This window comes from Impatiens glandulifera, chromosome 2 (genome assembly GCF_907164915.1).
Source record: "Impatiens glandulifera chromosome 2, dImpGla2.1, whole genome shotgun sequence".
Taxonomy (NCBI): domain Eukaryota; kingdom Viridiplantae; phylum Streptophyta; class Magnoliopsida; order Ericales; family Balsaminaceae; genus Impatiens; species Impatiens glandulifera.
In genome coordinates, this window is record NC_061863.1 from 44,149,042 (window position 1) to 44,175,341 (window position 26,300).

At 36.7% G+C, this 26,300-nt stretch overlaps 6 protein-coding genes and 1 pseudogene across 7 annotated transcripts; 1 reads left to right on the forward strand and 6 right to left on the reverse strand.

The window, feature by feature from the left end:
• Positions 1-394: 394 nt before the first annotated feature.
• Positions 395-1,502, reverse strand: LOC124924705 (putative GEM-like protein 8). The gene is made up of 4 exons (XM_047464703.1): positions 1,481-1,502; positions 1,063-1,128; positions 687-976; positions 395-595 (listed from the first exon to the last, which is right to left on the reverse strand). Exons 1-4 carry the CDS (start codon positions 1,500-1,502, stop codon positions 395-397), a joined length of 579 nt encoding a protein of 192 aa, XP_047320659.1.
• Positions 1,503-1,585: 83 nt separating this feature from the next.
• Positions 1,586-4,489, forward strand: LOC124924706. Its single transcript, XM_047464704.1, has 7 exons — positions 1,586-2,500; positions 2,599-2,653; positions 2,702-2,824; positions 3,002-3,198; positions 3,319-3,567; positions 3,614-3,616; positions 3,851-4,489. Exons 1-7 carry the CDS (start codon positions 1,586-1,588, stop codon positions 4,487-4,489), a joined length of 2,181 nt encoding a protein of 726 aa, XP_047320660.1.
• An 865-nt stretch (positions 4,490-5,354) lies between these two features.
• Positions 5,355-6,139, reverse strand: LOC124924707 (putative GEM-like protein 8). Its single transcript, XM_047464705.1, has 3 exons — positions 6,023-6,139; positions 5,647-5,936; positions 5,355-5,555 (listed from the first exon to the last, which is right to left on the reverse strand). The coding sequence occupies exons 1-3, from the start codon at positions 6,117-6,119 to the stop codon at positions 5,355-5,357; spliced, it is 588 nt and encodes a 195-aa protein (XP_047320661.1). The 5' UTR covers positions 6,120-6,139.
• Positions 6,140-8,410: 2,271 nt separating this feature from the next.
• On the reverse strand, positions 8,411-9,437 carry LOC124926672 (putative GEM-like protein 8). The gene is made up of 3 exons (XM_047466949.1): positions 9,263-9,437; positions 8,735-9,159; positions 8,411-8,623 (listed from the first exon to the last, which is right to left on the reverse strand). The coding sequence occupies exons 2-3, from the start codon at positions 9,041-9,043 to the stop codon at positions 8,426-8,428; spliced, it is 507 nt and encodes a 168-aa protein (XP_047322905.1). The 5' UTR covers positions 9,044-9,159; positions 9,263-9,437; the 3' UTR covers positions 8,411-8,425.
• Positions 9,438-10,850: 1,413 nt separating this feature from the next.
• On the reverse strand, positions 10,851-11,872 carry LOC124924708 (annotated as a pseudogene).
• Positions 11,873-14,079: 2,207 nt separating this feature from the next.
• On the reverse strand, positions 14,080-15,135 carry LOC124926670 (putative GEM-like protein 8). Its single transcript, XM_047466947.1, has 4 exons — positions 15,007-15,135; positions 14,835-14,900; positions 14,486-14,760; positions 14,080-14,374 (listed from the first exon to the last, which is right to left on the reverse strand). Exons 1-4 carry the CDS (start codon positions 15,131-15,133, stop codon positions 14,177-14,179), a joined length of 666 nt encoding a protein of 221 aa, XP_047322903.1. The 5' UTR covers positions 15,134-15,135; the 3' UTR covers positions 14,080-14,176.
• Positions 15,136-16,517: 1,382 nt separating this feature from the next.
• LOC124927886 (GEM-like protein 6) lies at positions 16,518-17,539 on the reverse strand. Of its 2 annotated transcripts, XM_047468380.1 has the most exons (3): positions 17,411-17,539; positions 17,036-17,310; positions 16,518-16,920 (listed from the first exon to the last, which is right to left on the reverse strand). In XM_047468380.1, exons 1-3 carry the CDS (start codon positions 17,475-17,477, stop codon positions 16,723-16,725), a joined length of 540 nt encoding a protein of 179 aa, XP_047324336.1. In that variant the 5' UTR covers positions 17,478-17,539; the 3' UTR covers positions 16,518-16,722. The 2 variants fall into 2 exon arrangements, with proteins under 2 accessions (XP_047324336.1, XP_047324335.1); XM_047468379.1 differs by having other exon boundaries at positions 17,036-17,482.
• Between the last annotated feature and the right edge of the window lie 8,761 nt (positions 17,540-26,300).

The following is a 26,300-nucleotide window of genomic DNA, read 5'->3' on the forward strand; positions in this document are numbered from 1 at the left end:
GTTTGATCAAAACCCTACCCCAAAAACAGTTTGATCAAAACTCTACCCCAAAAACAGTTTGATCAAAACCCTAAAACAGTTTGATGTACATACAAAAACGGTTTGATCAAAACCCTAAAACAGTTTCATGCCAAAGATTGGGCACTTGATTGTGAAGGTTGTGTAGATTGAGCACTTGATTGTGAAGGTCTTGCAGTAGATGGTGCAGGCATCACTGCTGAGCATGTTGCTTTGTTATGACCTAGACCGCCACATGAGCCGCACCGTCTCCATTCTTTACGAACCTCACCTTGTGATGATCTACGTTTAGTGAAGAACTTGTTTTTGAAAGTTTGATTATCAGATTTAATCAGTGAAAAAATAACTTATATACATTATTTTAAATTGAATGCTTTCACATTACATTGCAGTTCTTTGATATTTTAGATTCGGAGATTTCCTTTTGAAGATTCATATAAGTTCTTCGATAATTTGAGAAACCCAAAAACCAGAAATCAAAATTATCCACCGTCACAATCTCGATGTATTTCTCTTTAGGTCTTGTGATGTTCTTGTTTTCAATGGCCTCGCTTATTTTTGCCAGAGGTATCGTCACCTGCATATAATATAGTATGCGTCAGTTCAAACACGTTGAAAAGATGTGGAAACCATGAATCAGAAAAGGGTTTGGTTAAAGAAGATCTCACCTTGTATTGTGCTCTAACAAACTGTCCGTTTTGAGAGCATAATTTGATACATCTTTCGCTTAGGAATGCAATCTTTTCGGAAGAGATGAAGAGAAGACCCGCGATGGGACCGGCTGTTGTAGATAAATAACATTGGGAAGCAGTTACAAGCATCTCTCCTTGTCTGACTTGGAAATTTCTTTTGAATACTTTCTCCAATCCACCATTTTGAAGAATTGTAGCTCCCAAGCTCAATTTTCTCTTCACTGCTGTTGACAAGTTAAACCCCAGTCCTTTCAAACCCACTTGAGCTGCGCATCATCCAAGAAGTCATGGTTAAAGTTTGAACAGTTGAAAACAAAATTAATGCGTATTGAGAAGAAGGTTGAACACTTACTGTGTTTCCACTCAATTGCATTGATAGAACGACTAAAACCTTTCTCCAATGGAAATCTACTTGCACCTGCTTGTTAAAGACCAAGGACAAGTTTAATCACTCTGGTCTTATGGAAAGGGCTATGAAGAGTCAATTTCAGTATCTATTGAAAGCCCCGACTGTCATTTTCTCAGGAACAATAATCCACCAGATGTTGATCAGGAAAAGCAGCTCCAATTCGAAGGGAATAAGTTTCTTAGTCAATGGTCAGCAGCTTTACTGGGGCATGAAGGAATATGCCTTGGTAACAGGCCTAAATTTTGGAAGATTTCTTGTGATTGAAAACTGACACGCTGAAGAATGTCCACCCCTAGTCCATAAATACTTTGGTGGCAAAACAGTTGTTAAAGTGACAGAAGTTCAAAGTGTTTTTCTCAACTGCTCTGAGAAGGAGGATGCATGGAAGCTTGGGCTCATCAACCTTATTTACCAGTGTCTCTTTGGATCTGATAATAGGAAGAGGGTATGTTTGAAGATCTTCAGCATGGTGGAGGATATGGAAATGTTCCTTCAATTTCCATGGGGAAAGGTGTCATTCAATTCAACTTTGAAGGGTATTGACAAGGACATGAAACATCTTCGGCAGCTATATGTAGAGAAGAAGGAAACTTGCAAGGGGAACTGTGATGTTGCTTATACTATTAGTGGCTTCGCCATAGCCTTCCAAGTTTGGACATATTTGGTTATGAAGACATTTGTCCCCAAATTTGCGGATATGATCGAGGAAAAACATACATGCCCAAGGATATTACTTTTTACAGCCTCCAGAAGCAACACCAACACTAGCCAAGAGGTATCCAATGCCCTTTTCAAATGCAATGTCTTTAACAAGATTCATGAGTCTGAGGAAGAGAAGAGGAACTACTGTGGGGATGACTTTGAAGAAATGGGAGATTACATTTATGATGATTTATTTGAGGTGGATGGTAGGAAGAGAAAGAATGAAGATGGTACTCCCAAACAAATGCCCAAGAGGAGAACAATTAAAAGGACAGCAATTAAGAGGAACGAGTCTAGTGATGAATCTAGCGAAGACAGCTCTCGGTCTACTACTCGTGAATCAAGCCATGTCCATTCAGCAACGAGTCCTCAAAAGAAAGAAGACAGTTCTCCTACTAGGCAAGACAAGTTTGATGACAAGTTTGACAATCCGGTGACTAAAGCCCAGAATGATGACAAGTTTGATGAGCTTACAAAGGATGTGAAGGAGTTGACAAGGGATGTGAAGGAGCTGAAAACTGAAATGAAGGTAATGAAAGAGGATCAACGGGTTATGTTCAATCACATAATCCAATTATTGGGTGAAATAAAACAACAAAAGAATGATGTTTCTGCTGCTGATGATTTAGTGGAGAAGGATTTGGAAATCAACAAAGATATTGCTGATGAGAATGATGATGTTGATGATCTTCTGAATGAAAAAAAAAAGATGCTGCTGATATGAATGATGTTGTTGATCGGTTGAATGAGAAAGAAGATGCTGCTGATGGGTTGGAGATGATAAACAATGCTGCTGTTGTTGATGATGACAAAGATTCTTCTGCTGTTGATGGTTTGGAGATCAACAAAGAAGCTGTTGTTGATGATGATCAAAACAAAGATGCTTCTGCTGTTGATGGTTTAGAGATGAACAAAGAAGCTGTTGTTGATGATGATCAAAACAAAGATGTTGCTGCTGAAACTGTTGTTGTTGAAGCTGCTGCTGATGAAGAGGCTGTTGATGGTTTGGAGATCAACAATGAAGCCGAGCAGAATGAAAACAAAGATGAAGAGGCTGTTGATGAAGAGGCTGTTGATGGTTTGGAGATCAACAATGAAGCCGAGCAGAATGAAAACAAAGATGAAGAGGCTGTTGATGGTTTGGAGATCAACAAAGAAGCCGAGCAGAATGAAAACAAAGATGAAGAGGCTGCAGCAGTTGTTGATAAGAATGCTGAGTTGGGAAAGAAAGAATTGGCCACGAAGAAGAAGAGGAAGGTGGTTTTGGCCAAAAATAGGTTGCAACAGTTGGGCAAGAAAAGGAAGATGAATGAAAAGGCTGACATGGGAAAGATGAATGATGAAGAGGCTGACATGGGAAAGAAGAATGATGAAGAGGCTGACTTGGGAAAGAAGAATGATGAAGAGGCTGAGTTGGGAAAAAAGAAGGATGAAGAGGCTGAGTTGGGAAAGAAGAAGGATGATGATGTATTGGTATTGACTCCAACAAGATTTCAGGGACAGAGTTTTCGGAGAAAGAAGAGGTCCACACAATTGGGGAACTACACAGATCCTAATGGAAAATCCTTTAAACTCATTGATCCAGTAACTGTAAATCCTCTTTTAGATTATGATAGTGAACTGTTGGATGAGTTGAAACAATGGCTGAAGCTGGAGGATGAAGACAAGATAAATCTGGTTCTTTTCCATGCTGGTCGAGAATTGTTTAACAGAATGTTGAGGCCTCAGAATTGGCTACATGATCAGGTAAGTTTTTGTTGTTGAAACTGTTTTTTGGGTATTGTATTAACAGCAGGTTAAAGAGAAATAGCAGGAATTGCATCTGGCGCAGGCGACAGTGCATCTGTCGCAGGCGACAGTGCATCTGTCGCAGACGACGATGCATCTGGTGCATGCGACAGATGCATCGTCGTCTGCGACAGATGCACCGTCGCCTGCGACAGATGCAATTCCTGCTATTTCTTTTCATGTTCTGTGCTTAATTCATTCGATGCTCTGTGCTTACTTCATTTTCTCGAATCTGTCGCAGGAGATAGATGCAGCATGTTACATTCTTAAAAAAAGGGTTGCCAATTTTCCCAAGACTTATCAACCGATGGATTTCTCAATACGTGACTGTAATGTCTCTACGAGGTTGTCGTTACGTTATTCAAAGTTCTCCAAAAATCCACAAACATACCAATTCGACGATGACTTGATGGAATATTTCAGGGGTGATGAAGGAAAATTGATGACTTCTTGGATGATTGTAGATAAGTTATATTTCCCTATGAATCTGAATATGAAGCATTGGGTCCTTTGTGAGGTGCAACTACATGATTGGTGCATCAATGTTTATGACTGCGAACAAGGATTTATCAAAAAGAATTACTATGACAAGTTCATGAAACCACTATGTGAAATGATTCCATATATCTTTCTATTTGGAACGACCGAGTTTGACAGGATCAAGTATCCTAAGTTCAGTTTGGAAGGAATGTCATATGTTGTAATACCACACCCAAGAGTCCCCAAGTGCACGAAGAGTGGAGACTGTGGTCTTTTTACAATCATGTATTTGGAGTACCTTACTGCCAAATTGGATATATCAGCTGTGACATCAGAGAACATGGTTTTTTGGAGACAAAAATGGGCAGTTAGGTTGTTCCACCATATAATAGACCCATAGAAAATGGACATAATTTAGTTATGTATATTTTTGAATGTAAACCATATGTATTTATTTTTGAATGTAATTTAGTTTGCTATTTTGAATTCAAATATAATGTAGTATATATATAATTAAGCACAAAACATAAATGAAATGCATTTCTCGCATGCGACGGTGCATCTATCGCAGGCGACGATGCATCTGTCGCCAGATGCATTTCCCGCCTGCGACAGATGCATCGTCGCCTGCGATAGATGCACCGTCGCCTGCGACAGATGCATTCCTGCTACTTCTATTTGTCCTGCGACAGATGCATTCCTGCATTCCTGAAATCAATCCTGCTATTTCTCTTTGACAACACAACAGATGACAACACTTAAACAGATGATCCAAACCCAATATAACATTTTGATCAAAACCTTACCCCAAAAACAGATGATCAAAACCTTACCCCAAAAACAGTTTGATCAAAACCCTACCCCAAAAACAGTTTGATCAAAACCCTACCCCAAAAACAGTTTGATCAAAACTCTACCCCAAAAACAGTTTGATCAAAACCCTAAAACAGTTTGATGTACATACAAAAACGGTTTGATCAAAACCCTAAAACAGTTTCATGCCAAAGATTGGGCACTTGATTGTGAAGGTTGTGTAGATTGAGCACTTGATTGTGAAGGTATTGCAGTAGATGGTGCAGGCATCACTGCTGAGCATGTTGCTTTGTTATGACCTAGACCGCCACATGAGCCGCACCGTCTCCGTTCTTTACGAACCTCACCTTGTGATGATCTACGTTTAGTGAAGAACTTGTTTTTGAAAGTTTGATTATCAGATTTAATCAGTGAAAAAATAACTTATATACATTATTTTAAATTAAATGCTTTCACATTACATTGCAGTTCTTTGATATTTTAGATTCGGAGATTTCCTTTTGAAGATTCATATAAGTTCTTCGATAATTTGAGAAACCCAAAAACCAGAAATCAAAATTATCCACCGTCACAATCTCGATGTATTTCTCTTTAGGTCTTGTGATGTTCTTGTTTTCAATGGCCTCGCTTATTTTTGCCAGAGGTATCGTCACCTGCATATAATATAGTATGCGTCAGTTCAAACACGTTGAAAAGATGTGGAAACCATGAATCAGAAAAGGGTTTGGTTAAAGAAGATCTCACCTTGTATTGTGCTCTAACAAACTGTCCGTTTTGAGAGCATAATTTGATACATCTTTCGCTTAGGAATGCAATCTTTTCGGAAGAGATGAAGAGAAGACCCGCGATGGGACCGGCTGTTGTAGATAAATAACATTGGGAAGCAGTTACAAGCATCTCTCCTTGTCTGACTTGGAAATTTCTTTTGAATACTTTCTCCAATCCACCATTTTGAAGAATTGTAGCTCCCAAGCTCAATTTTCTCTTCACTGCTGTTGACAAGTTAAACCCCAGTCCTTTCAAACCCACTTGAGCTGCGCATCATCCAAGAAGTCATGGTTAAAGTTTGAACAGTTGAAAACAAAATTAATGCGTATTGAGAAGAAGGTTGAACACTTACTGTGTTTCCACTCAATTGCATTGATAGAACGACTAAAACCTTTCTCCAATGTGGTCAATGGGTTTCTGTAAAATTGTTGCTGAGAAAGGATATTCATGTTTAGAAGATTGAGACTGATCAAGATGAGAAGATGAATGAGACCAGATCTTCTGCAAATGTACTTATAAGGTCAGTTGAACGGAGTTAGGATTGCTGAGTCAACAACTGTATTGATCGGTTTCTGAAATTGTAAAGGTTGTTTGGCTGAGGTGGTGGTGTGTTTTGGGTCTCTTTTTGGAAAGATTAGTGATCCCAGATTCTGCCATCATCTATTTGTTTATAATTCTCTTTAACAAGCAAGATAGACTTATTTCATCATCATTTAGCTTTATGAGCTGGAATTTATGCTTTCTGAAATGATGGGTTTTCTCTTCAAGCATGAAGCTGAATGGAAAGAAGCGTCATTGCTTACAAAAAAAGTGTCCATGCAAATATATTAGACCAATAACAAGTTTTCTTCGAGAAGAAAGAAAAGGGTAGTTCATGAATGATAAGCCTAGCAACCTTCAATGTGTGCCATTCCATGTCATTATCATATCATATCAGATCAAAGGAAAATGCTAGACTGTAAAGATGGTTTCTTTATTTCTTTATTTCTCTTTTGGCTATTCTTGTAGGGCAAAGAAATCTGGTGTTGAAGCTCGTCAACTCCACAGGGGAAGCCAGACAATGCCACATGATGACCCATGTTAGTCGGCTTATATTTTTTATGTAACTATCTGCCTGAAAATAAAAATGATTTAATAAATTCAACTGTCTTCAAAACAGTTGCTCCCCCAAACCAAATATATAGCAGATGTACTAGTTGTCGCACTGCAGTAAAAAACATCATTCTATATAACAACAACAATCAGTTTCGAAGTAGAATTTTAAGATCTGGATAGGAAGAAAAAGAGTTTTGATAAATCTCAGTTCATGAAATAACAAATTGCAATCCAGTTGATTACATACCTTTATAACCTTTCTTACCGCGTCATTTTGAGCTGTGAAAGGTGAGAAAAGCATCAAAACTTCCCAAAATGTCTATCTTTCAGGCCTTCTTTTTCCAACATGGAAGAAGAATTGGCAAAATCACTACCTTTCTAACATTATGTCTGCATAATTGCCCCATCAAATTTCCCTCTTGCTGGGATTCTATTTGTAGGACAAGTTGAAGTGAATATTCTGACAGAAGATGCTTAATGTTTTACCCTCTTCCATTCTTTCTTAATTTATTTTCTTCAAGCTCTGGATCAAGTATTGTGGAATTGGTTAGGAATCACGGACCCTTTGAAATTGAGTTAATAAGAATACCAAGTTTGACATCTTTGATAATTAAATAAAATTTATCTTGAATATGAAAATCGACCCAACATTTGTCTTTCTTTGGGTGGATGTAGTATTTTACCATATGGTAAGTCTATACTCATGAGGTGCTTAATGTGAGCATATGATGGCATTTTTTTCTTACGAAAAGATTTGGGCACGGCCCATTTGTCAAATAATTGTAGGATTGTAAATAGGATAACGGATTAAGTATGTAGCCCGCAAGCACATTTAACCAAACGCAGAATTTGTCGCCTGACGGGCTCGAATCCAAGATATTAGGGTTAGTATCCACCTATTATTGCCGCTAGGCTAGAAGAGAAATAATTGTGGGATTGTATTCTCAGTCCTAGTCGGGTTATGCCAAAGTCAATCGACGGATTTTGGTAAGTTTGGACTGATTGTAATAAGGGAGATTCGCCTTAAAAAAAATTGGTTTACCATCCCTATAATGTGGTGAATTTTATGTAATGAAAGGAACATGAGATCTTTCGGGATAACTGACATTTTTTTTTCTTTTCAAAACATATAGGCCTATTCTTAAACTTCCTTTGCCTTCCCAAGAATTTACTCAAAATGATTGGAGGATGGCTTGCTTTCTCAAAAACACTTGTTAATGTTTGTTTATCTCGAAAATTATTTTGTAATTTATTTTCCTTTTAACTACAGCCACTTTGGTGATGTTTAAATCATCCAAAATATATGAAATTCTCTTTCTCTGCAAATTTCTACAAAGATCAATTTCATAAATTTCTTCACTTCCATCGACAGGTATCTGCAATCTTATCAGTGAGGGATATTATATGATTGATGGTTTTAGAGATCTTATAATGTTGGAACTTTACTTTATTGAATTTTATTTTTTGGAAGCAGATAAAAGTTGAAAGTTCATATGTATTCTGTGTCTAAATTTGTTCATTAGAGTTCTTATCACAGTTAATGATAGTCATTTACAAAAATAAAGAGAAATTTCATTTCCATTGATTTATTACTGTACAATATAGTCCTTTGGACAAGAAGAGTATTGTCAAAGTAAAATGTTCTTCTGATCACTACCTCTTAGTGAGTAGAAAGTTCAAAGTATTGAGGTAGAGAAATAGCTTGTATAATGTATTTGTAAGTATTTTGATAATTGAGAAATCCCATGAACCAAAAATCAAAGTTATCCACAGTAGCAAGTTCAATGTACTTCTGTGATGGCCTCTCCGAGTTTTGGCTCACGATTGCGCCTTTTATCTTTCCTAGTGGTATCGATATCTGCACAAGATAGGAATCATTTGACCATTAAGTACTTCAGAAAGATCATAAATATGATTTTTTACTAAAATGATTGTTTTGTTTCAAAGAATTAAAGTCTGTAAGTGTTACCTTATAATGGGCTCTGGCTGACATTCCATTTGGGGACTGGAGTTTGATAGATCTTTCACTACAGAAGGCAATCCTGTTAGTTGTGATGAAAAGAAGACCGGCTATGGGACCAGCTGTTGTGGAGATATAACACTGAGAAGCCTTTAAGATCTTCTCTCCATTTTCAACACTAAACTTATGCTTGAAAACCTTCTCCACTCCACCATTTTTGAGGATTTTGGCTCCTAAGCCCAACTTCCCCTTTACTATTGCACTGATATTAGATCCTAGTTTTACTGCAAGCAAGAATTTCATTAGAAAACAAATCATGATTTATTTAATGAATATATGGAAGGAATTGTTTGGGGAAAAGTATCTACCATGCTCTAGAATGTTATTTGCTGCATTAATTGCTCTCTCTGTTGGTCTTCTCTTTTTATTTATTACTGCATTTACAATAAAAGAAACATTAAGAAAATGAAAATTTGAAAAAATATAATAAACCTCAAATTCTTAAAATAAAATAGTAAAATGGGGAGTAAAACTTACTCTGATTGAACTTCAATGATCCATTGACAGGAAAAGATATATGATTATGGAGACCATGATCAAGCAAGAGTCTGTTTGATCTGGTGGGAATTCCAATAAAATGCTCAACGGGCTGCAGATTCTTCATGTTCAAATGAATGATCAAAGGAATTTTTGCAATGGGTGATTCAAAACAATTTAAATGGAACATATTTATAAAGGTTAGGGGAGGGAGGAGAATGGAAGCACAATTGGCTTAAAGCTTCAGTTGTTTGATGACTCATGTTTGCCTCATCCACATGAATAAAGTGTCCTCTCAAGTTAGCTTTAGATTAGATAATGCTTATTTTTTTGTTTGCCTGTGTATCCTTCCATATTTTAATCTAAGTAAAGCCAGCTTACTAGACTTTTAGCCCTTCAGTTAGTTAATTAGTTAGAAATCTGGTGTACTGAAACTTAACATTGGAAGTAAAAAGTGGTTGGCTGAATGGGTGATGGGGATCTTGAACATTTAATCCAGAAAAGTAACAAAACACATGGGATAATATTTTGCTGATTGGATAAGTTGTGTGTATAATAACTTTTTGAGGTGGCACTATGTCTTTATGGTTTAAAAGCAGGAAGTAAAAATAATTAAATAAATAATTCAACTTCAACCAAAGTTGAAAGTTCAATTAGCATTTGGGGATTTTGAAATAAACTTGACTTTGGATTTATTTACTTTTTTTACATTACCATGTCTTTTTAACCAGGCCAGTATTCCTTCTAGCACAATAACCCAAATGATCTTTCTCTTGAATCTGGTGTTTTAATGTGAATCAAAATTAAATTGAGATCTTTCAAGTCTCTTCAGACTGAGATACCTTGATGAGTGTTTTGTTCTTTTAGAAAAAGGTTCAAAGTTGTATCCAACCAATGTGATTTTTTACAAGAATGGGGGAAGAAAAGACTGGAAAACGAAGAAAAAAAATACAGTTATTAGATTTCTATCAGGATAAAGAAATCTCATCCTTCGCAAATTTCCATTTTCTTGATGGAAGAGAACGTGTGTAGGAAGAAGCCCTTCATCCTATCTTTTCCGATACGTTTTCCTTGGAATGTTCTTTTGTTCCACTCATTGCTGTAATAGATCGGATTGTATGCCAAAAAACATTGACATCAAGTTTAATCATCCCAAGATGTCCATTTTCAGGCCTCAGTAGGATTGTAAAAATTACCCCATACCTTTCTCTGAATTTGGCTTGGGGATCAGCTTTTAGTGTCAAAATTTTCATTATTGTTTTTTCTTCTTATCTGTAATCTAGATTTATGAGTTGTTGAATTGGTTAAATATCATTTTTTCCATTTTGGATTCTTGTTTTTTCAGACTAGGTTTATTTCATGGAAAGGGATCAAGGTGGTTTCACTAGGAATCAAACTTGAGACCTTAACCTCTCAAGTTCTATGTGAGTCTTTTTGGATTCATTAAACTTACTAATTTCAAGCATTGAAAGTATTGAGTTTCACCCATAATATTACAAGATTTAACTGTTGTACTTCATAATGAATGATGATTTCAAATTGAAGATTTCTAACTACAAAAAGAAATGCAGTTGCATTTATGATGCTATAACTTAAAATTCCTGAAAATTTAATTTGTCTTAACTTTTCATTAGAATGCTTATCATTAGTTAATGATAAGATTTTTACAAAGATGCACATATAAACTTTCTTGGTACTGTACATTATAATCTTGTTTATGAGAAGAAAAAATCTACAACTAAAAATGATCTTCTGATCATCACTTCTGGGTGAGTTGAAAGAATTGAGTTAGAGAAATAGCTTTTAGAATGCAAGTGTAGGTTTTCTGATAATTGAGAAATCCCATAAACCAGAAATCAAAGTTATCAACAGTAGCAAGTTCAATGTACTTCTGTGAAGGCCTCTTCTCGTTTTGGCTCAAGATCGTGCCCCTTATCTTTCCCAAAGGTATTGATACCTGCATAAGATAGGAAGAATGATAGACCATTAGTACTTCCAACTTTTCCAAGAAAAATGTAGTGAATTATAGTAAAATGATTTATTTTTTAGAGGATTGAAGTTTGTAAGCTTACCTTATAATGGGTTCTGGCTGGGCTCTGGCTGACATTCCACTTGAGGACTGGAGTTTGATGGATCTTTCACTATAAAAGGAAATCCTGTGAGTTGTGATGAAGAGCAAACCAGCTATTGGACCGACAGTTGTGGATATATAACATTGAGAAGCCTTCAAGATCTTCTCTCCATTTCCTACATTGAACTTTTGCTTGAAGATCTTACCCACTCCACCATTTTGGATAATTTTGGCTCCTAAGCTCAATTTCCCCTTCAATATTGCAGTGATATTGGATCCTAGTCTTACTGTAAATACATACATCAACCAAAATACATAAGCTTTGATTAATTTTTTTGTCATGAATAAATATATGAGAATTCTTGAGGATAAAAAGTATTTACCATGCTCTAGAATGCTATTTGCTTCCTTTTCTGCTGGTCTTTCGTTCTATTTATCACTGCATATATATGATTCTGTCTACCATGATCAAGCAAAAGCCTGTTTGAGCTAATAATGGGAAATCCAGTGAAATTCTCAACAGTTTTCAAATTCTTCATGTTTAACAAATCTCTTTGATTTGAAATAAGTTTTGGAATGATCAGTGGACTTGTTGCAGTGGGTAATTAGAATCAATGTAATTGGCACTAATTTATAAGGCTTTCAAATCTTTCAGTTGTTTGATGACTCATTTTTGCCTCATCCACATGAATAAAAGTGTCATCTCAAGTTGGCTTTAGATTAGATAATGGATGTATTATTAAATATTTGTGTGCCCTTTCATATTTTCCAAAACTAGGGAAGGCAACTTAACTTTAAAAGGTCAGTTGAATGGAAACTTTTAGTATTGCTGAGTCAACAACTGTAAAGATCGGTTTCTGAAACTGTAAAGGTTGTTTGGCTGAGGTGGTGGTGTGTTTTGGGTCTCTTTTGGAAAGATTAGTGATCCCAGATTCTGCCATCATCTATTTGTTTATAATTCTCTTTAACAAGCAAGATAGACTTATTTCATCATCATTTAGCTTTATGAGCTGGAATTTATGCTTTCTGAAATGATGGGTTTTCTCTTCAAGCATGAAGCTTAATGGAAAGAAGCGTCATTGTTTACAAAAAAAGTGTCCATGCAAATATATTAGACCAATAACAAGTTTTCTTTGAGAAAAAAGAAAAGGGTAGTTCATGAATGATAAGCCTAACAACCTTCATTGTGTGCCATTCCATGTCATTATCATATCAGATCAGATCAAAGGAAAATGCTAGGCTGTAAAGATGGTTTCTTTATTTATTTCTCTCTTTTGGCTATTCTTGTAGGGCAAAGAAATCTGATGCTGAAGCTCGTCAACTCCACAGGGGAAGCCAGACAATGCCACATGATGACCCATGTCAGTCAACATAAACATATATACTTTTTATGTCACTTTCTTCATGAAAATATAAATGATTTAATAAACTCAACCATTTTAAAAACAGTCGCTCCCCGAACCCAAATATATAAACAGATGTACTAGTTGTTGCACTGCAGTAAAAAAACATCATTCTATAAAACAACAACCATCATTTTGAAGTAGAATTCTAAGATCTGGATAGGAAGAAAAAGAGTTTTGATAAATCTCAGTTCATGAAATAACAAATTGCAATCCAGTTGATTACATACCTTTATAACCTTTCTTACCGCGTCATTTTGAGCTGTAAAAGGTGAGAAAAGCATCAAAACTTCCCAAAATGTCTTTCAGGCCTTCTTTTTCCAACATGGAAGAAGAATTGGCAAAATCACTATCTTTCTAACTTTATGTCTGCATAAATCCCCCTTCCCTCTTGTTGGGATTCTATTTGTAGGACAAGTTGAAGTGAATATTTTGATAGAAGATGCTTAATGTTTTACCCTCTTCCATTCTTTCTTAATTTACTTTCTTCAAGCCCTGGATTCAAGAATTGTGGAGTTGGTTAGAAACCACTGACCCTTTGAAATTGAGTTAATAAGAATACCAAGTTTGACATCTTTGATAATTAAATAAAATTTATCTTAAATATGAAAACCGACCCAACATGTGTCTTTATTCGGTGGATGTAGTATTTTACCATGTGTTAGTCTTTATTCACGATGTGCTTAATGTGAGCAAATCTTGTCATTTCTTTTCTTGCGAAGAGATTTGGGCACGGCCCATTTGTCAAACAATTGTGGGATTGTATTCTAAGCCTTAGTCGGGTTATGCCAAGTCAATCGACGAAATTGGTTTACCATCCCTATAATCTGGTGAAATTTATGTAATGAAAGAAACAAGAGATCTTCCGAGGATAACTGTCATTTTTTTTTTTCAAAACAAATAGGCCTATGCCTAAAGTTCCTTTGCCTTCCCAAGAGTTTACTCAAAATGTATGGAGGATGGTTTGCTTTCTCAAAAACACTAGTTAATGTTTATCTAGAAATTTATTTTTTAATTTATTTTCCATGTTATAGTATTTTCCTTTTAACTACAGCCACTTTGGTAATGTTTAAATCATCCAAAATATATGAAATCCTCTTTCTCTGCAAAATTGTACAAAGATCAATTTCATAACTTTCTTCACTTCCATACCTGTCTGCAATCTTATCAGTGAGGGATATTATGTGATTGATGGTTTTAGAGATCTTATAATGTTGGAACTTTACTTTATTCAATTTTATTTTTTGGAAGCAGATAAAAGTTGAAAGTTCATATGTATTCTGTGTATAAATTTGTTCATTAGAATTCTTATCACAGTTAATGATAGTCATTTACAAAAATAAAGAGAAATTTCATTTCCATTGATTTTTTACTGTACAATATAGTCCTTTGGACAAGAAGAGGATTGTCAAAGTAAAATGTTCTTCTGATCACTACTTCTTAATGAGTAGAAAGTTCAAAGTATTGAGGTAGAGAAATAGCTTGTATAATGTATTTGTAAGTATTTTGATAATTGAGAAATCCCAAGAACCAAAAATCAAAGTTATCCACAGTAGCAAGTTCAATGTACTTCTGTGATGGCCTCTCCGAGTTTTGGCTCACGATTGCGCCTTTTATCTTTTCTAGTGGTATCGATATCTGCACAAGATAGGAATCATTTGACCATTAAGTACTTCAGAAAGATCATATATATGATTTTTTACTAAAATGATTGTTTTGTTTCAAAGAATTAAAGTCTGTAAGTGTTACCTTATAATGGGCTCTGGCTGACATTCCATTTGGTGACTGGAGTTTGATAGATCTTTCACTACAGAAGGCAATCCTGTTAGTTGTGATGAAAAGAAGACCGGCTATGGGACCAGCTGTTGTGGAGATATAACACTGAGAAGCCTTTAAGATCTTCTCTCTATTTTCAACACTAAATTTATGCTTGAAAACCTTCTCCACTCCACCATTTTTGAGGATTTTGGCTCCTAAGCCCAACTTCCCCTTTACTATTGCACTGATATTAGATCCTAGTTTTACTGCAAGCAAAAATTTCATTAGAAAAAAAATCATGATTTATTTAATGAATATACGGAATGGGGAAAGTATCTACCATGCTCTAGAATGTTATTTGCTGCATTTATTGCTCTCTCTGTTGGTCTTCTCTTGTTTTTTATTACTGCATTTATAATAAAAGAAACATTAAGAAAATGAAAAATTGAAACAAATATAATAAAATCTCAAATTCTTAAAAAACAAATAGTAAAATGGGGAGTAAAACTTACTCTGATTGAACTTCAATGGTCCATTGACAGGAAAAGATATATGATTATGGCGACCATGATCAAGCAAGAGTCTGTTTGATCTGGTGGGAATTCCAATAAAATGCTCAACGGGCTGCAGATTCTTCATGTTCAAATGAATGATCAAAGGAATTCTTGCAGTGGGTGATTCAAAACAATTTAAATGGAACATATTTATAAAGGTTAGGGGAGGGAGGAGAATGGAAGCACAATTGGCTTAAAGCTTCAGTTGTTTGATGACTCATGTTTGCCTCATCCACATGAATAAAAGTGTCCTCTCAAGTTAGCTTTAGATTAGATAATGCTTATTTTTTTGTTTGCCTGTGTATCCTTCAATATTTTAACTGGAGCTAAGTAAAGCCAGCTTATTAGACTTTTAGCCCTTCAGCTAGTTAATTAGTTAGAAATCTGGAATACTGAAAGTTAACATTGGAGGTAAAAAGTGGTAGGCTGAATGGGTGATTGGGATCTTAAACATTCAATCCAGAAAAGTAAACAAAACACATGGGATAATATTTTGCTGATTGGATGTCTTGTGTGAATAATAAATAATTCAACTTCATCCAAAGTTGAAAGTTCAATTAGTACATGGGGGATCTTGAAATAAAGATTTAAGATCTGAAATTGACTTCTTATTTATTTGTTTTTTTACATTACCATGTTTTTTTAACCAGTCCAGTATTCTCGCCCTTAGAGGATGCTAGCACAATAATCTGGTGCTTTTAACAATAATCAAAATTGAGATCTTTTAAGTCTCTTCGGACTGAGATACCACGACGAGTATATTTTAGGTGTACTAGATCGGGATTGTTTTGTTCTTTCTGTAAAAGGTTCAATGTTGCATTAAAAACCAATGTGATATTTTAGAAAAATGGGGGAAGAAAAGACAGGAATACGAAGAAAAAATACATTAACTAGATTTTTATCAAGTTAAAGAAATCTCATCCTTTGCGAATTTCCATTTTCTTGATGGAAGAAAATGTGTCGAGGAATGTTCTTTTGTTCCACTCATTGCCGCAATAAATGGGATTTTATAACATCGAGTTTAATCATCCCAAGATGTCCATTTTCAGGATTTTTTTTTTTAACTCTGGAAGGAGTAGTAGGATGTAAAAATTACCCCATACCTTTCTCTGAATTGGGCTTGGAGGTCAGCTTTTAGTGTCAAAATCTTCATTATCTTTTCTTCTTATCTGTAGTCTGGATTTATGAATTTATGAATTGGTTGGATACCAATTTTTCCTTTCTGGATTCTTTTGGTTTCCTGTTTGATCAGACTAGGGTTTATTTCATGGAGATGGATCAATATGATTTCACTGGGAATCAAACTTGAGGCCTTAACCTCACTTGAGGTACCCTGAGTGGGTCTTTTAGGATTCATTGAAAACTTTCTAATTTCGAGCATTGAAAGGATTGTGTTTCACCCATAATCTTACAAGATTTAACTGTTGTACTTTTTAATGAATGATGATTTCAAATTGAAGATTTCTAACTACCAAAAGAAATGCAGTTGCATTTATGATGCGGTAACTTAAAATTCCTGAAAATTTAATTTGTCTAAACTTTTCATTAGAATGCTTATCATTAATTAATGATGAGCCTTTTTACAAAGATGCACATATAAACTCTCTTGATACTGTACAATATAATCTTGTTTATAAAGAAAAACTCTACAACAAAAAATGATATTCTTGATCATCACTGCTGGGTGAGTTGAAAGAATTGAGGTAGAGAAACAGCTTTTAGAATGCTAGTGTAGGTCTTCTGATAATTGAGAAATCCCATAAACCAGAAATCAAAGTTATCCACAGTAGCAAGTTCAATGTACTTCTGTGAAGGCCTCTTCTCGTTTTGGCTCAAGATCGTGCCCCTTATCTTTCCCAAAGGTATCGATACCTGCATAAGATAGGAAGAATGATAGACCATTAGTACTTCCAACTTTTCCAAGAAAAATGTAGTGAATTATAGTAAACTGATTTATTTTTTAGAGAATTGAAGTTTGTAAGCTTACCTTATAATGGGCTCTGGCTGACATTCCACTTGAGGACTGGAGTTTAATGGATCTTTCACTATAAAAGGCAATCCTGTGAGTTGTGATGAAGAGCAAACCAGCTATTGGACCGACAGTTGTGGAGATATAGCATTGAGAAGCCTTTAAGATCTTCTCTCCATTTCCAACATTAAACTTTTTCTTGAAGATCTTACCCATTCCACCATTTTGGATAATTTTGGCTCCTAAGCTCAATTTCCCCTTCAATATTGCAGTGATATTGGATCCTAGTCTTACTGTAAATACATACATCAACCAAAAGACATGACCTTTGATTAGAAAAATTGTGTCATGAATAATAATATATGAGAATTCTTGAGGGAAAAAAGTATTTACCATGCTCTATAATGCTATTTGCTTCCTTTTCTGCTGGTCTTTTCGTTCTATTTATCACTGCATACATATGATTATGTCTACCATGATCAAGCAAAAGCCTGTTTGAGCTAATAATTGGAAATCGAGTGAAATTCTCAACAGTTTTCAAATTCTTCATGTTCAACAAACCTCTTTGATTTGAATTAATTTTTGGAATGATCAGTGGACTTGTTGCAGTGGGTGATTCGAATCAATGTAAATGGCACAAATTTTTAAGGCTTTCAAAGTTTTATAAAAGTTTTTTCAGTTGGTTCAAAGCTTTCAGTTGTTTGATGACTCATGTTTGCCTCATCCACATGAATAAAAGTGTCCTCTCAAGTTAGCTTTAGATTAGATAATGGATGTCTGTGTGCCCTTTCATATTTGGAACTGGTCAGTAAGATTTTCCAAAACTAGAGAAGGCAACTTACTAGACTTTATTCCTTCAACATTTAGTTTTACTGAAAATAAAACTATCATTTAAAGCCTTGTTTGAGGTCATTCATTTAGATTAAATTGAAATAAATTTACACCTCATCATCAACAAAAAATATTTTTTTTCTCCAAAACAAATGTTTATTTAACCCACAAACAACTTCCAATCAGATTATGACTAAAAAAATCCCAAGTTAAAAGAGGTAGGCTTAATGGGTGATGAGATCTCGAACATGCAATCCAGATAAAGCAAAAAAACACATTGATATGTTGTGTGAATGATAACTTTTGAGGTGGCATTTTATGTAGGTTTTTGGTTTTAAAAGAATAAATAGAATATTCAATTATAGAAAACCCCATTAATTTGGGAAATTTGAGGAAATGACCCTAAAGAGGGGTCAAATAGCCGATGGTGCGGGGATAATTTTTATAGCGCTGGTGACCCCCAAACTTTTTAATAACTATTATACCCCTACGTCATGCACCCTCCAGATTCGTGGCGCACCCTAAACCCTATAAAGTCATAATTTTTTTTTTTTAATTTTCGATTCATTTTCTCTCTCATCCACCCCCTTTCTTCCCCGTCTTCTCCGCTCCGCCGTGAACCCTATAATTTTTATAGCGCTGGTGACCCCAAACTTTTTAATGACCATTATACCCCTGCGTCACGCACCCTCCAGATGCGTGACACACCCTCCAGATGCGTGACACACCCTCCAGATGCGTGACACACCCTCCAGATGCGTGACGCACCCTAAACCCTATAAAGTCATAATTTTTTTTCATTTTCGATTCATTTTCTCTCTCATCCACCCCCTTTCTTCCCCGTCTTCTCCGCTCCGCCGTGAACCCTAATGGTGGCGGAGAAGACTTTCTCTTCTTTTTCATCGCCGAAGAACCAATCGAAGAGGCACCGTCGACCATTCCACCATATTCAATGGCCTATAGCTGCGAAGAACTTCCAACGGAGACGAGTTTGCACAGCGCGGAGGATTTTGAACAAATTGACATTTCATTCAACCATTCCACTATATTCGTTTATATTTTGTGTTTATTTCGTGATTGTTTGTTTCGATTTCCTATACAGTTCGTGTAGATTTCTTTTACAGAACGTTCCTCATTGATTCACTGATTCGTTGAATGCAGGTTGTTTGTTTGGTAGGATGCGTCACGTAGGATGCGTCAACTCGGATGCGTCAAGTAGGATACGATGCGTCACATTTATTTTTATTTTATATAAAAACCCAAATAAGCCTCGACCACTATTCATGCTCTCTCTCTCTCTCTCTCGCACCCGACGACGACGACGCACCTGCCTCGACGTCTCTTCCTGCTCGTCTTCGTCTTCTCGTTCATTCATTGACTTCATCATGTTAGTTTTAGTTATGTTGGTTTATGTTATGGTTTGTTCATTCATTGATTTATGTTCATGTTAGGTTTTAGGGTTGGTTGCTTCTTGTTTGCAAATGGTTCATTCATGGTTTATGTTAGGGTTTAGGGTTGCTTCATGCTTGCAAATGGTTCATGCATGTTTTATGTTAGGGTTTTAAGGTTGCTTCTTGCTTTCAAATGGTTCATGCATGTTTTATGTTAGGGTTTTAAGGTAGGTTGTTTCCTACTTTCAAATGGTTCATGCATGTTTTATGTTAGGGTTTAGGGTAGGATGCTTCTTGCTTTCAAATGGTTCATGCATGGTTTATGGGTTGGGCTGCGTCACTCAGTTTCGTCACTCAGTTTCGTGACGCAGTTGCGTCACGCAGGCTGCGTAACGCAGTTGAGAGTTGTTTCTAGTTATTTTGACGGTTGCTTTTCTTCTCGTTTGTTTATATTTGTTGTGAAAGGTTTTCACAAACATTGTTGTTTTTGTTTTCCCTTTTATAGATGACAGACTTCACGGTTTATGATTTTCCTGGTAGGATTTCATTGAAATCTGTCATAGCCTTGAAAAAAGTATCTGATAGGTTTGAAGCGCTGGGTCTTATGGAGAGGGCTCTAAATTCCCAATTTTAGTATTTATTGAAAGGAGTCCCAGACTTGTTGTTCTCAGGGACAATTTTACATCAGTTGCTGCTTCGGAAGGTTAAGGCCAAATTTGAATAGGATGATTTTCAACTTGAATGGGGAGGAATATACTTTTGGTCTGAAAGAGTACGCATTGATTACAGGCCTCAACTTCGACAGATTGTCTATATATAAAGATGAATGCCGAGGTTGTCCACCTTTGCTGATAAAATATTTGAAAAGGAATACGACAATTCGAATGCTGGAGTTGGAATCTATTTTTATGAAATGCACCGATAAGCAAGACGCATGGAAGATCGGACTGATCTGCTTGATTAATCAGTACCTCTTCTCATATGACCCAAAACGGATTTTAAATCTCAAAATCATCCATATGGTTGAAGATGTTGAAGATTTCCTCTAATTTCCATGGGGAAAGTTGTCCTTTAGATTCATCATGAGGGGTCTTGACCAGGACATGAAACACCACAGGTCCGTATATATGTCCAGGAAAGGGAGTGAAGTTACTAATTCTTTTGCTTATAACGTTTATGGGTTTGTACTAGCACTACAAGTGTGGAGCTATGAGATCATTCAAAACTTTGTCCCTAAATTTTCCACAAGGAAAGATGTTGATGGCCCTTTTCGCCCAAGGATACTATTGTATCAATCCAAAAGGAAGAATACATTTTAGGAGGTACAATCTGCCTTTAATAGCGCTGTGTTTTCTAAGATGGAAGAGTCCTCCACGGAGACGAGTTTGTACAGTGGAGAGGATTTTGAACAAATTGACAATTCATTCGATGATTTGTTTGAGGGAGTTACCGATGGGGAAAAAAAGAGAAAGGCTGATGAAGATGAAGATCAAGATGTTGATGAAGATGTTGATGAAGAACCTACTACTGTCCAACCTTCCAAGAGGAAGAGGAAGGTTGAATATGATGATATATCCCCCCAGCAAAGCAGCCACCAAGCGTCGTAGCCTGCGTAACATGAGTCCCCATCCGCAACTTCAACACCTCCATCATCACCGGCACCTGCACGTGAACCGGCACCGATATCTCCTGTTCAAATAAAGGATGCCGAAATGATAAAGAAGGATGTCGAAGAGATAAAGAAAGATGTCGAAGAGATGAAAAGAGACATAAGAGACATCAAATTGAATCAACAAAACTACTTTATTCGATTTGAAAAGATGATTCTCAGTCTAAGCAACCAGTTCGCTAGCCATGTCACCAACCATGTAATTCTGTTTGAGCTTTCTGTTTTTTACTACTTTATGTCTGACGCATCTTGGTTATTTTTTGGTTCTGTTTGGTTCTGTTTGGTTGCTGCTTGACGCATTTTGCGTGACGCATCTGCTTGACGCATCCTGCGTGACGCAGATGCTTGACGCATCCTGCGTGACGCAGCTGCTTGACACATCCTGAATATAAATTCTTTTCAATTTTGTAGCAGGAGCAAAAGGAGAATGACATCGGTTTGAATGACATTCGTGACGAAGAAGAGGAAGAAAAGGAGAATGACATTCGTGACGAAGAAGAGGAAGAAAAGGAGAATGACATTCGTGACGAAGAAGAGGAAGAAAAGGAGAATGTCATTGGTCTGAATGACATTCTTGATGAAGAAGATGAGCAAAAGGAGAATGAGAAGGTTAATAATGGAGCCATTTTGCAGGACAGTGTTGAATTGGAGCAGAAGAAGATTGAGAATGAGAAAGATCCGCCGATAGAGAACATTCTTCATGAGTCAGTTGTCGAGAATGAGAAGGTTGTTGAGGATCCACCGATAGAGAACATTCTTCAAGAGGCAGTTGTTGAGAATGAGAAGGTTGTTAAAGATCCGAATGACAACCTTGTTGAAGATCCTATTGAAGGGGAGAACAAAGAAGAAGGGGAGAAGAAAGAAGAAGTGGAGAACAAAGAAGAAGGGGAGAACAAAGAAGAAGGGGAGAAGAAAGAAGAAGTGGAGAACAAAGAAGAAGGGGAGAACAAAGAAGAAGGGGAGAAGAAAGAAGAAGTGGAGAACAAAGAAGAATGGGAGAAGAAAGAAGAAGTGGAGAAGAAAGAAGAAGGGGAGAAGAAAGAAGAAGGGGAGAAGCCAGTGAAGAGAAAGTCTATACAAAAGACTTTTCAGAAGAAGGTGGGGAAGAAGGTGGGGAAGAAAGAAAGAGGAAAATGATGAAGATGAATTGAAAATATGCAATACTCCTCCTCCTCTTCCTAAGAAAGACATATTGGTCACGAGAAGGAATAAGAGGCCGAAGCATGATCCAGATTTCACCGACCCTAATCTGAAACAGTCCAAGTTAAAAGATCCTATCACCGTCAATCCACTTCTAAAATATGACGATCAACTTCTTCATCAATTGCAAACATGGCTTAAAGATCCAAAAACTGACGACACAAAAATTGAGCTCCAAACTACGTTAGGTGATAAGGCATTATTTCGCCGATTGCTAAAAAGGTTCACTTGGCTGCAAGATGATGTAAGTAATATTCATGTTAGAATAATTTCACATTTGCAGATTGTATTTTAAATGTTTTTCTCTCGTGTAGAAAATCAATGCAGGCTGCTTCATTCTGAGAAGAAGATCTTGGCTATATCCAAAGACATATAAGAAGAACTTCTTTATTGGAGATTGTTGGCTCCACACCAGGTTCACTGCTGGTTACCCTGAATTTAAGAAAAGTCGTATTGAGTATGACATTGAAAACTTTTTTGAATACTTCTTGGGCAATGAAAACAACTTTATGAATAGTTGGAAAGTATGCGATCATATATATATTCCTTTGAACATCAAAGACGTCCACTGGATACTTTGTGTTGTCCGTCTACAGCAATGGCGCGTAGACGTATATGACTGCGATCCTGGATGTTATGTTAATCTTGATGAATTTGTGCTACCGATGTGCGAAATGATTCCGGTTATATTTGACAAGGCATTGCCTCTTGAGGATAAACAAAGATTTCCTCTACTTAACCCTGATTCCGTTTTGCCATACACAAGACTTCCAGAGTCAGAAGTCCCCAAAGCAACTAGGAGTGGAGATTGTGGTGTCTTTGTACTAATGTATATTGAGTACTTGACTGCAAACCTGAATCTAGCAGAAGTGACCTCTAATGAGATGAAAGCTTTGAGAGAAAAGTGGGCAGTGAGGTTATTTCATGGACTTGTAGATCCATAGGTTATTTATGAAACTTTTGTACTGATATCAAATTTTTGTAATGTTAATCCCAAACCTTTGTAATATGATTGATTTAATGATATCAAACGTTGTTGATGTTATATATGTTATTGTAATAGGTTGTGCACCAATTATTTTAATGCCTTGAGTACACAGTTATACAAACCGTGTCTAATGTAATAGGTTCTGCACTAATGTAAACCATGTTACACAATTATTTTAATGCCTTAAGTTACACAGTTTCATCACGCAGTTTCGTCACGCAGTTGCGTCACGCAGTGAAAACCTTTAGCAGTTATCTGAATGCACCCTGTCCCTGTATTACATCAGCCAGCTAACACTAGAAAATGAGTCTACAAAAACACCAAAAAACAACATTCACTGAATGCAAAGACAACATTGACTAAATCCTTGATACAATACACTTTACTTGGTAATAAGTCTACAAAAAACAACATTAACACCTCAACACAAGACTTGACTTGGTAATAAGTCTACAAAAACAACATTAACACCACAACACAACACTAACAAGTTCATTCTAAGCTAATGGCTCGTAAGATTGAGATGATGGTTCGTACAGTTGAGATGATGGCTCGTAGAGCTGAGATGATGAGGGCTCGTACAATTGAGATGATGATGGTTCATTCTGCTGAGATGATGAGGGCACATGCTGCTGAGATGATGAGGGCTCATGCTGCTGAGATGATGCTATTGCTCTTGCAGTAGACGGTGCAGGCATCACTGCTTTACTTGTTACTCTATTATGTCCTAGACCTGCACATGAACTGCATCGTCTCGGGACCTTACGGACCTCACCTTGGGATGTCCTACGTTTAGTTTGTGGCCGACCTTTCTTAACCTTCACAGGTGGTTTTAGACACACGCGTTGTTTGATAATATTGGGAAGATCCCAATTCTCTTCATCACCAACCGGATAACATGTCTCCGCATATGCATTCAACCAAGATACAGTTGTATAATACCTATGAGAAGGAAAATAAAACGATTAAAAATAGGTTAAATAAATAGGTTCAAAACGATTAAATACCTTGAGCATAAGTCGTAAGGAACCACATTCCTGTGACGGGCAGCAGCCAGTGCATGTGTACAAGGAAGACCGGAGACTTCAAATACCCTACAAGTGAAGTCATTGTCCTTCAAATTGACTTTAAAATGTGCCTCATTATCATGCACATACAACTCAAATCGGTTAAGGGATGATACGGTATAGAATCTTGCTTTCTCAAAACCATCACATAATAACTTTTCATACGTTGGAGATAAAAATTATTGGTGATTGAACGCTTTTTCTCTTTTATCATTAAACCACCCTTGTAATGTTGTTCTTAAAGACTCAAGCATTGCTGAAATTGGATACTTTCTAGCTTCCCTGCACTGACTATTCAAACTCTCTGCATAATTTCTTGTGAGTTGATTGTATCGCTTACCGGGGAAATATGCTCTACTCCATCTTTGAAACCCAATTTCTTCCAAATAGGCAGCAATTCTATGATCTTTAACCCTGATCTTGTCAAAAAACCGATTAAATTGGAGGATAGTGTACGCACGAGAAGCCAAATCAAACTCGACATGACAATTATCAGTTTTGAATTTGGCATTAATATTCATCTTTATGTGATATGTGCACGCACCGTGGTCTGCTTTTGGAAAAACAGCACACAAGGCATTGGCGATGCTTGGGTGTCTATCGGATACGAAGACGAGATCATCAACTAATCCAATTGCTTCTCTAAGTTTTTGCATAAAATAAGTCCACGAGTTATTATTCTCTGAATTAACAACGCCGAATGCAACAGCCACCAATAGTTGACCTCCCACCTTGTGCTTGAGAAAACTTGCATCAACACACAATACGGGACGATAGAAGGCTTTGAAACCCCTAATTGAGAAGCCTAGAGACATGAACATATACTTGAAGTGGCCGTGCTCGTCTATATGAATATCTGTTATGGTACCCAGATTATTCTTCTCCAACATGTATAGGTATGAAGACAATTTTCCATAGGAATCCTCTACCGTTCCTCGCACCGCCGTTAAAGTCGTTTTCCTTGCCCTCCAAGCCTTATTATAAGTCAAAAACATCCCATAAGCTGACTGCATGTCTTCAATTATTTTCTTAGGCAAGTGGTTATGGTGATGGTCCATGTATTTACCCTTCATGCACTGCCCAATAACCCATGCCGGTGTTTGCATTTTTTTTCTCCGACCTCGACAAAACTGAGCATGAGTGTTGTCGATTGAATTTCCAAATCTCAAACATCTCGGGAAACTTACCTTTCATAGCACGTAAGCTCCACTTGCATGTCTCATCCATACATTTCACATACCAAAGATGTTTTCGAGACTTTTTCACTTTGAATTCAAAATGACAAGTCATCGCATATTTATATAGCGTCAGTTGAAGTTCTTTTTTAGTATCAAATAACGTACCGACTTCCAATACGGTTTCACTAGTTAACGCCAATGCAAATGAAGGGTCTGTCGGTGATACGTCTGTCGGTGATACGTCTGTCGGGTCTGTCGATGGTGTACCCATTGATGGTCTTGCACTAGATGGTGTACCCATTGACGCTCTTGCACTAGATGGTGTACCCATTGACGCTCTTGCATTAGATGGTGTACCCATTGACCCTCTTGCACTAGATGGTGTACCCATTGGTGTAGGTATTGACTAGTGCGGCGTGCGTGTAATTGCTGATGCAGGACTAGTAGTAGCTTGGAAGTCACTTACCCGTTCATAATTAAAGTCAATAACCCGTTCATGATTAATCAGTTCATGATGAGCCCGTTCAGCTTCTTCTCCTCCTCCTTCATTTTCACTTTCAAATAAAATCTGTTGAGAAACAACTCGAGAAACAACGTCGGGTATAGTTTTTTGAGTAATGATTGGTAGTGTACTATCTTGACTTGGGTACTTCTCTTATAATGAGACACAAAGTGGTGACGAAGATGACGAACTTCGACCCGATATCAACCGTGATAAATACATGCCCACGTCTTTATCTCCCTCAATAACAACAGGGGGAAGTTTTGCAGAAGGATCATACATGATTTTAATCACTAAATCATATGCAGACTTTTGAACGTTAATCGTCACATAGATTATATCAACTAATTCAGCAAATGTAGTACATTGGGGTATATCCATAGTTTTGCATGATTGTGCAGAGAAAGACTTGGTACCATTGGCTGCAATTTGTCACTCTCCATTGTACACAACAAAT

Bases quoted from the DNA above. Each gene is read 5' to 3' on its own strand.
- LOC124924705 (XM_047464703.1), bottom strand. From the start codon at position 1,502: ATGCATCCTCCTTCTCAGAGCA. The intron at 1,129-1,480 runs GTTGAGAAAAAC...TTTAACAAGCAG, and splicing joins GCATCCTCCTTCTCAGAGCA to GTGCAAGTAGATTTCCATTG. The intron at 596-686 runs GTGAGATCTTCT...TATTATATGCAG, and splicing joins TTGTTAGAGCACAATACAAG to GTGACGATACCTCTGGCAAA.
- LOC124924706 (XM_047464704.1), top strand. From the start codon at position 1,586: ATGGTGGAGGATATGGAAATGTTCCTTCAATTTCCATGGGGAAAGGTG. The intron at 2,825-3,001 runs GTTTGGAGATCA...ATGAAAACAAAG, and splicing joins TGATGAAGAGGCTGTTGATG to ATGAAGAGGCTGCAGCAGTT. The intron at 3,199-3,318 runs GCTGACTTGGGA...ACAAGATTTCAG, and splicing joins GAAAGAAGAATGATGAAGAG to GGACAGAGTTTTCGGAGAAA.
- LOC124924707 (XM_047464705.1), bottom strand. From the start codon at position 6,119: ATGAATATCCTTTCTCAGCAACAATTTTACAGAAACCCATTGACCACA. The intron at 5,937-6,022 runs GTAAGTGTTCAA...GATGATGCGCAG, and splicing joins TGCAATTGAGTGGAAACACA to CTCAAGTGGGTTTGAAAGGA. The intron at 5,556-5,646 runs GTGAGATCTTCT...TATTATATGCAG, and splicing joins TTGTTAGAGCACAATACAAG to GTGACGATACCTCTGGCAAA.
- LOC124926672 (XM_047466949.1), bottom strand. From the start codon at position 9,043: ATGATTTGTTTTCTAATGAAATTCTTGCTTGCAGTAAAACTAGGATCT. The intron at 8,624-8,734 runs GTAACACTTACA...TATCTTGTGCAG, and splicing joins CAGCCAGAGCCCATTATAAG to ATATCGATACCACTAGGAAA.
- LOC124926670 (XM_047466947.1), bottom strand. From the start codon at position 15,133: ATGAAGAATCTGCAGCCCGTTGAGCATTTTATTGGAATTCCCACCAGA. The intron at 14,901-15,006 runs GTAAGTTTTACT...TTATAAATGCAG, and splicing joins ACCATTGAAGTTCAATCAGA to TAATAAAAAACAAGAGAAGA. The intron at 14,375-14,485 runs GTAACACTTACA...TATCTTGTGCAG, and splicing joins CAGCCAGAGCCCATTATAAG to ATATCGATACCACTAGAAAA.
- LOC124927886 (XM_047468379.1), bottom strand. From the start codon at position 17,413: ATGGTAAATACTTTTTTCCCTCAAGAATTCTCATATATTATTATTCAT. The intron at 16,921-17,035 runs GTAAGCTTACAA...TATCTTATGCAG, and splicing joins CAGCCAGAGCCCATTATAAG to GTATCGATACCTTTGGGAAA.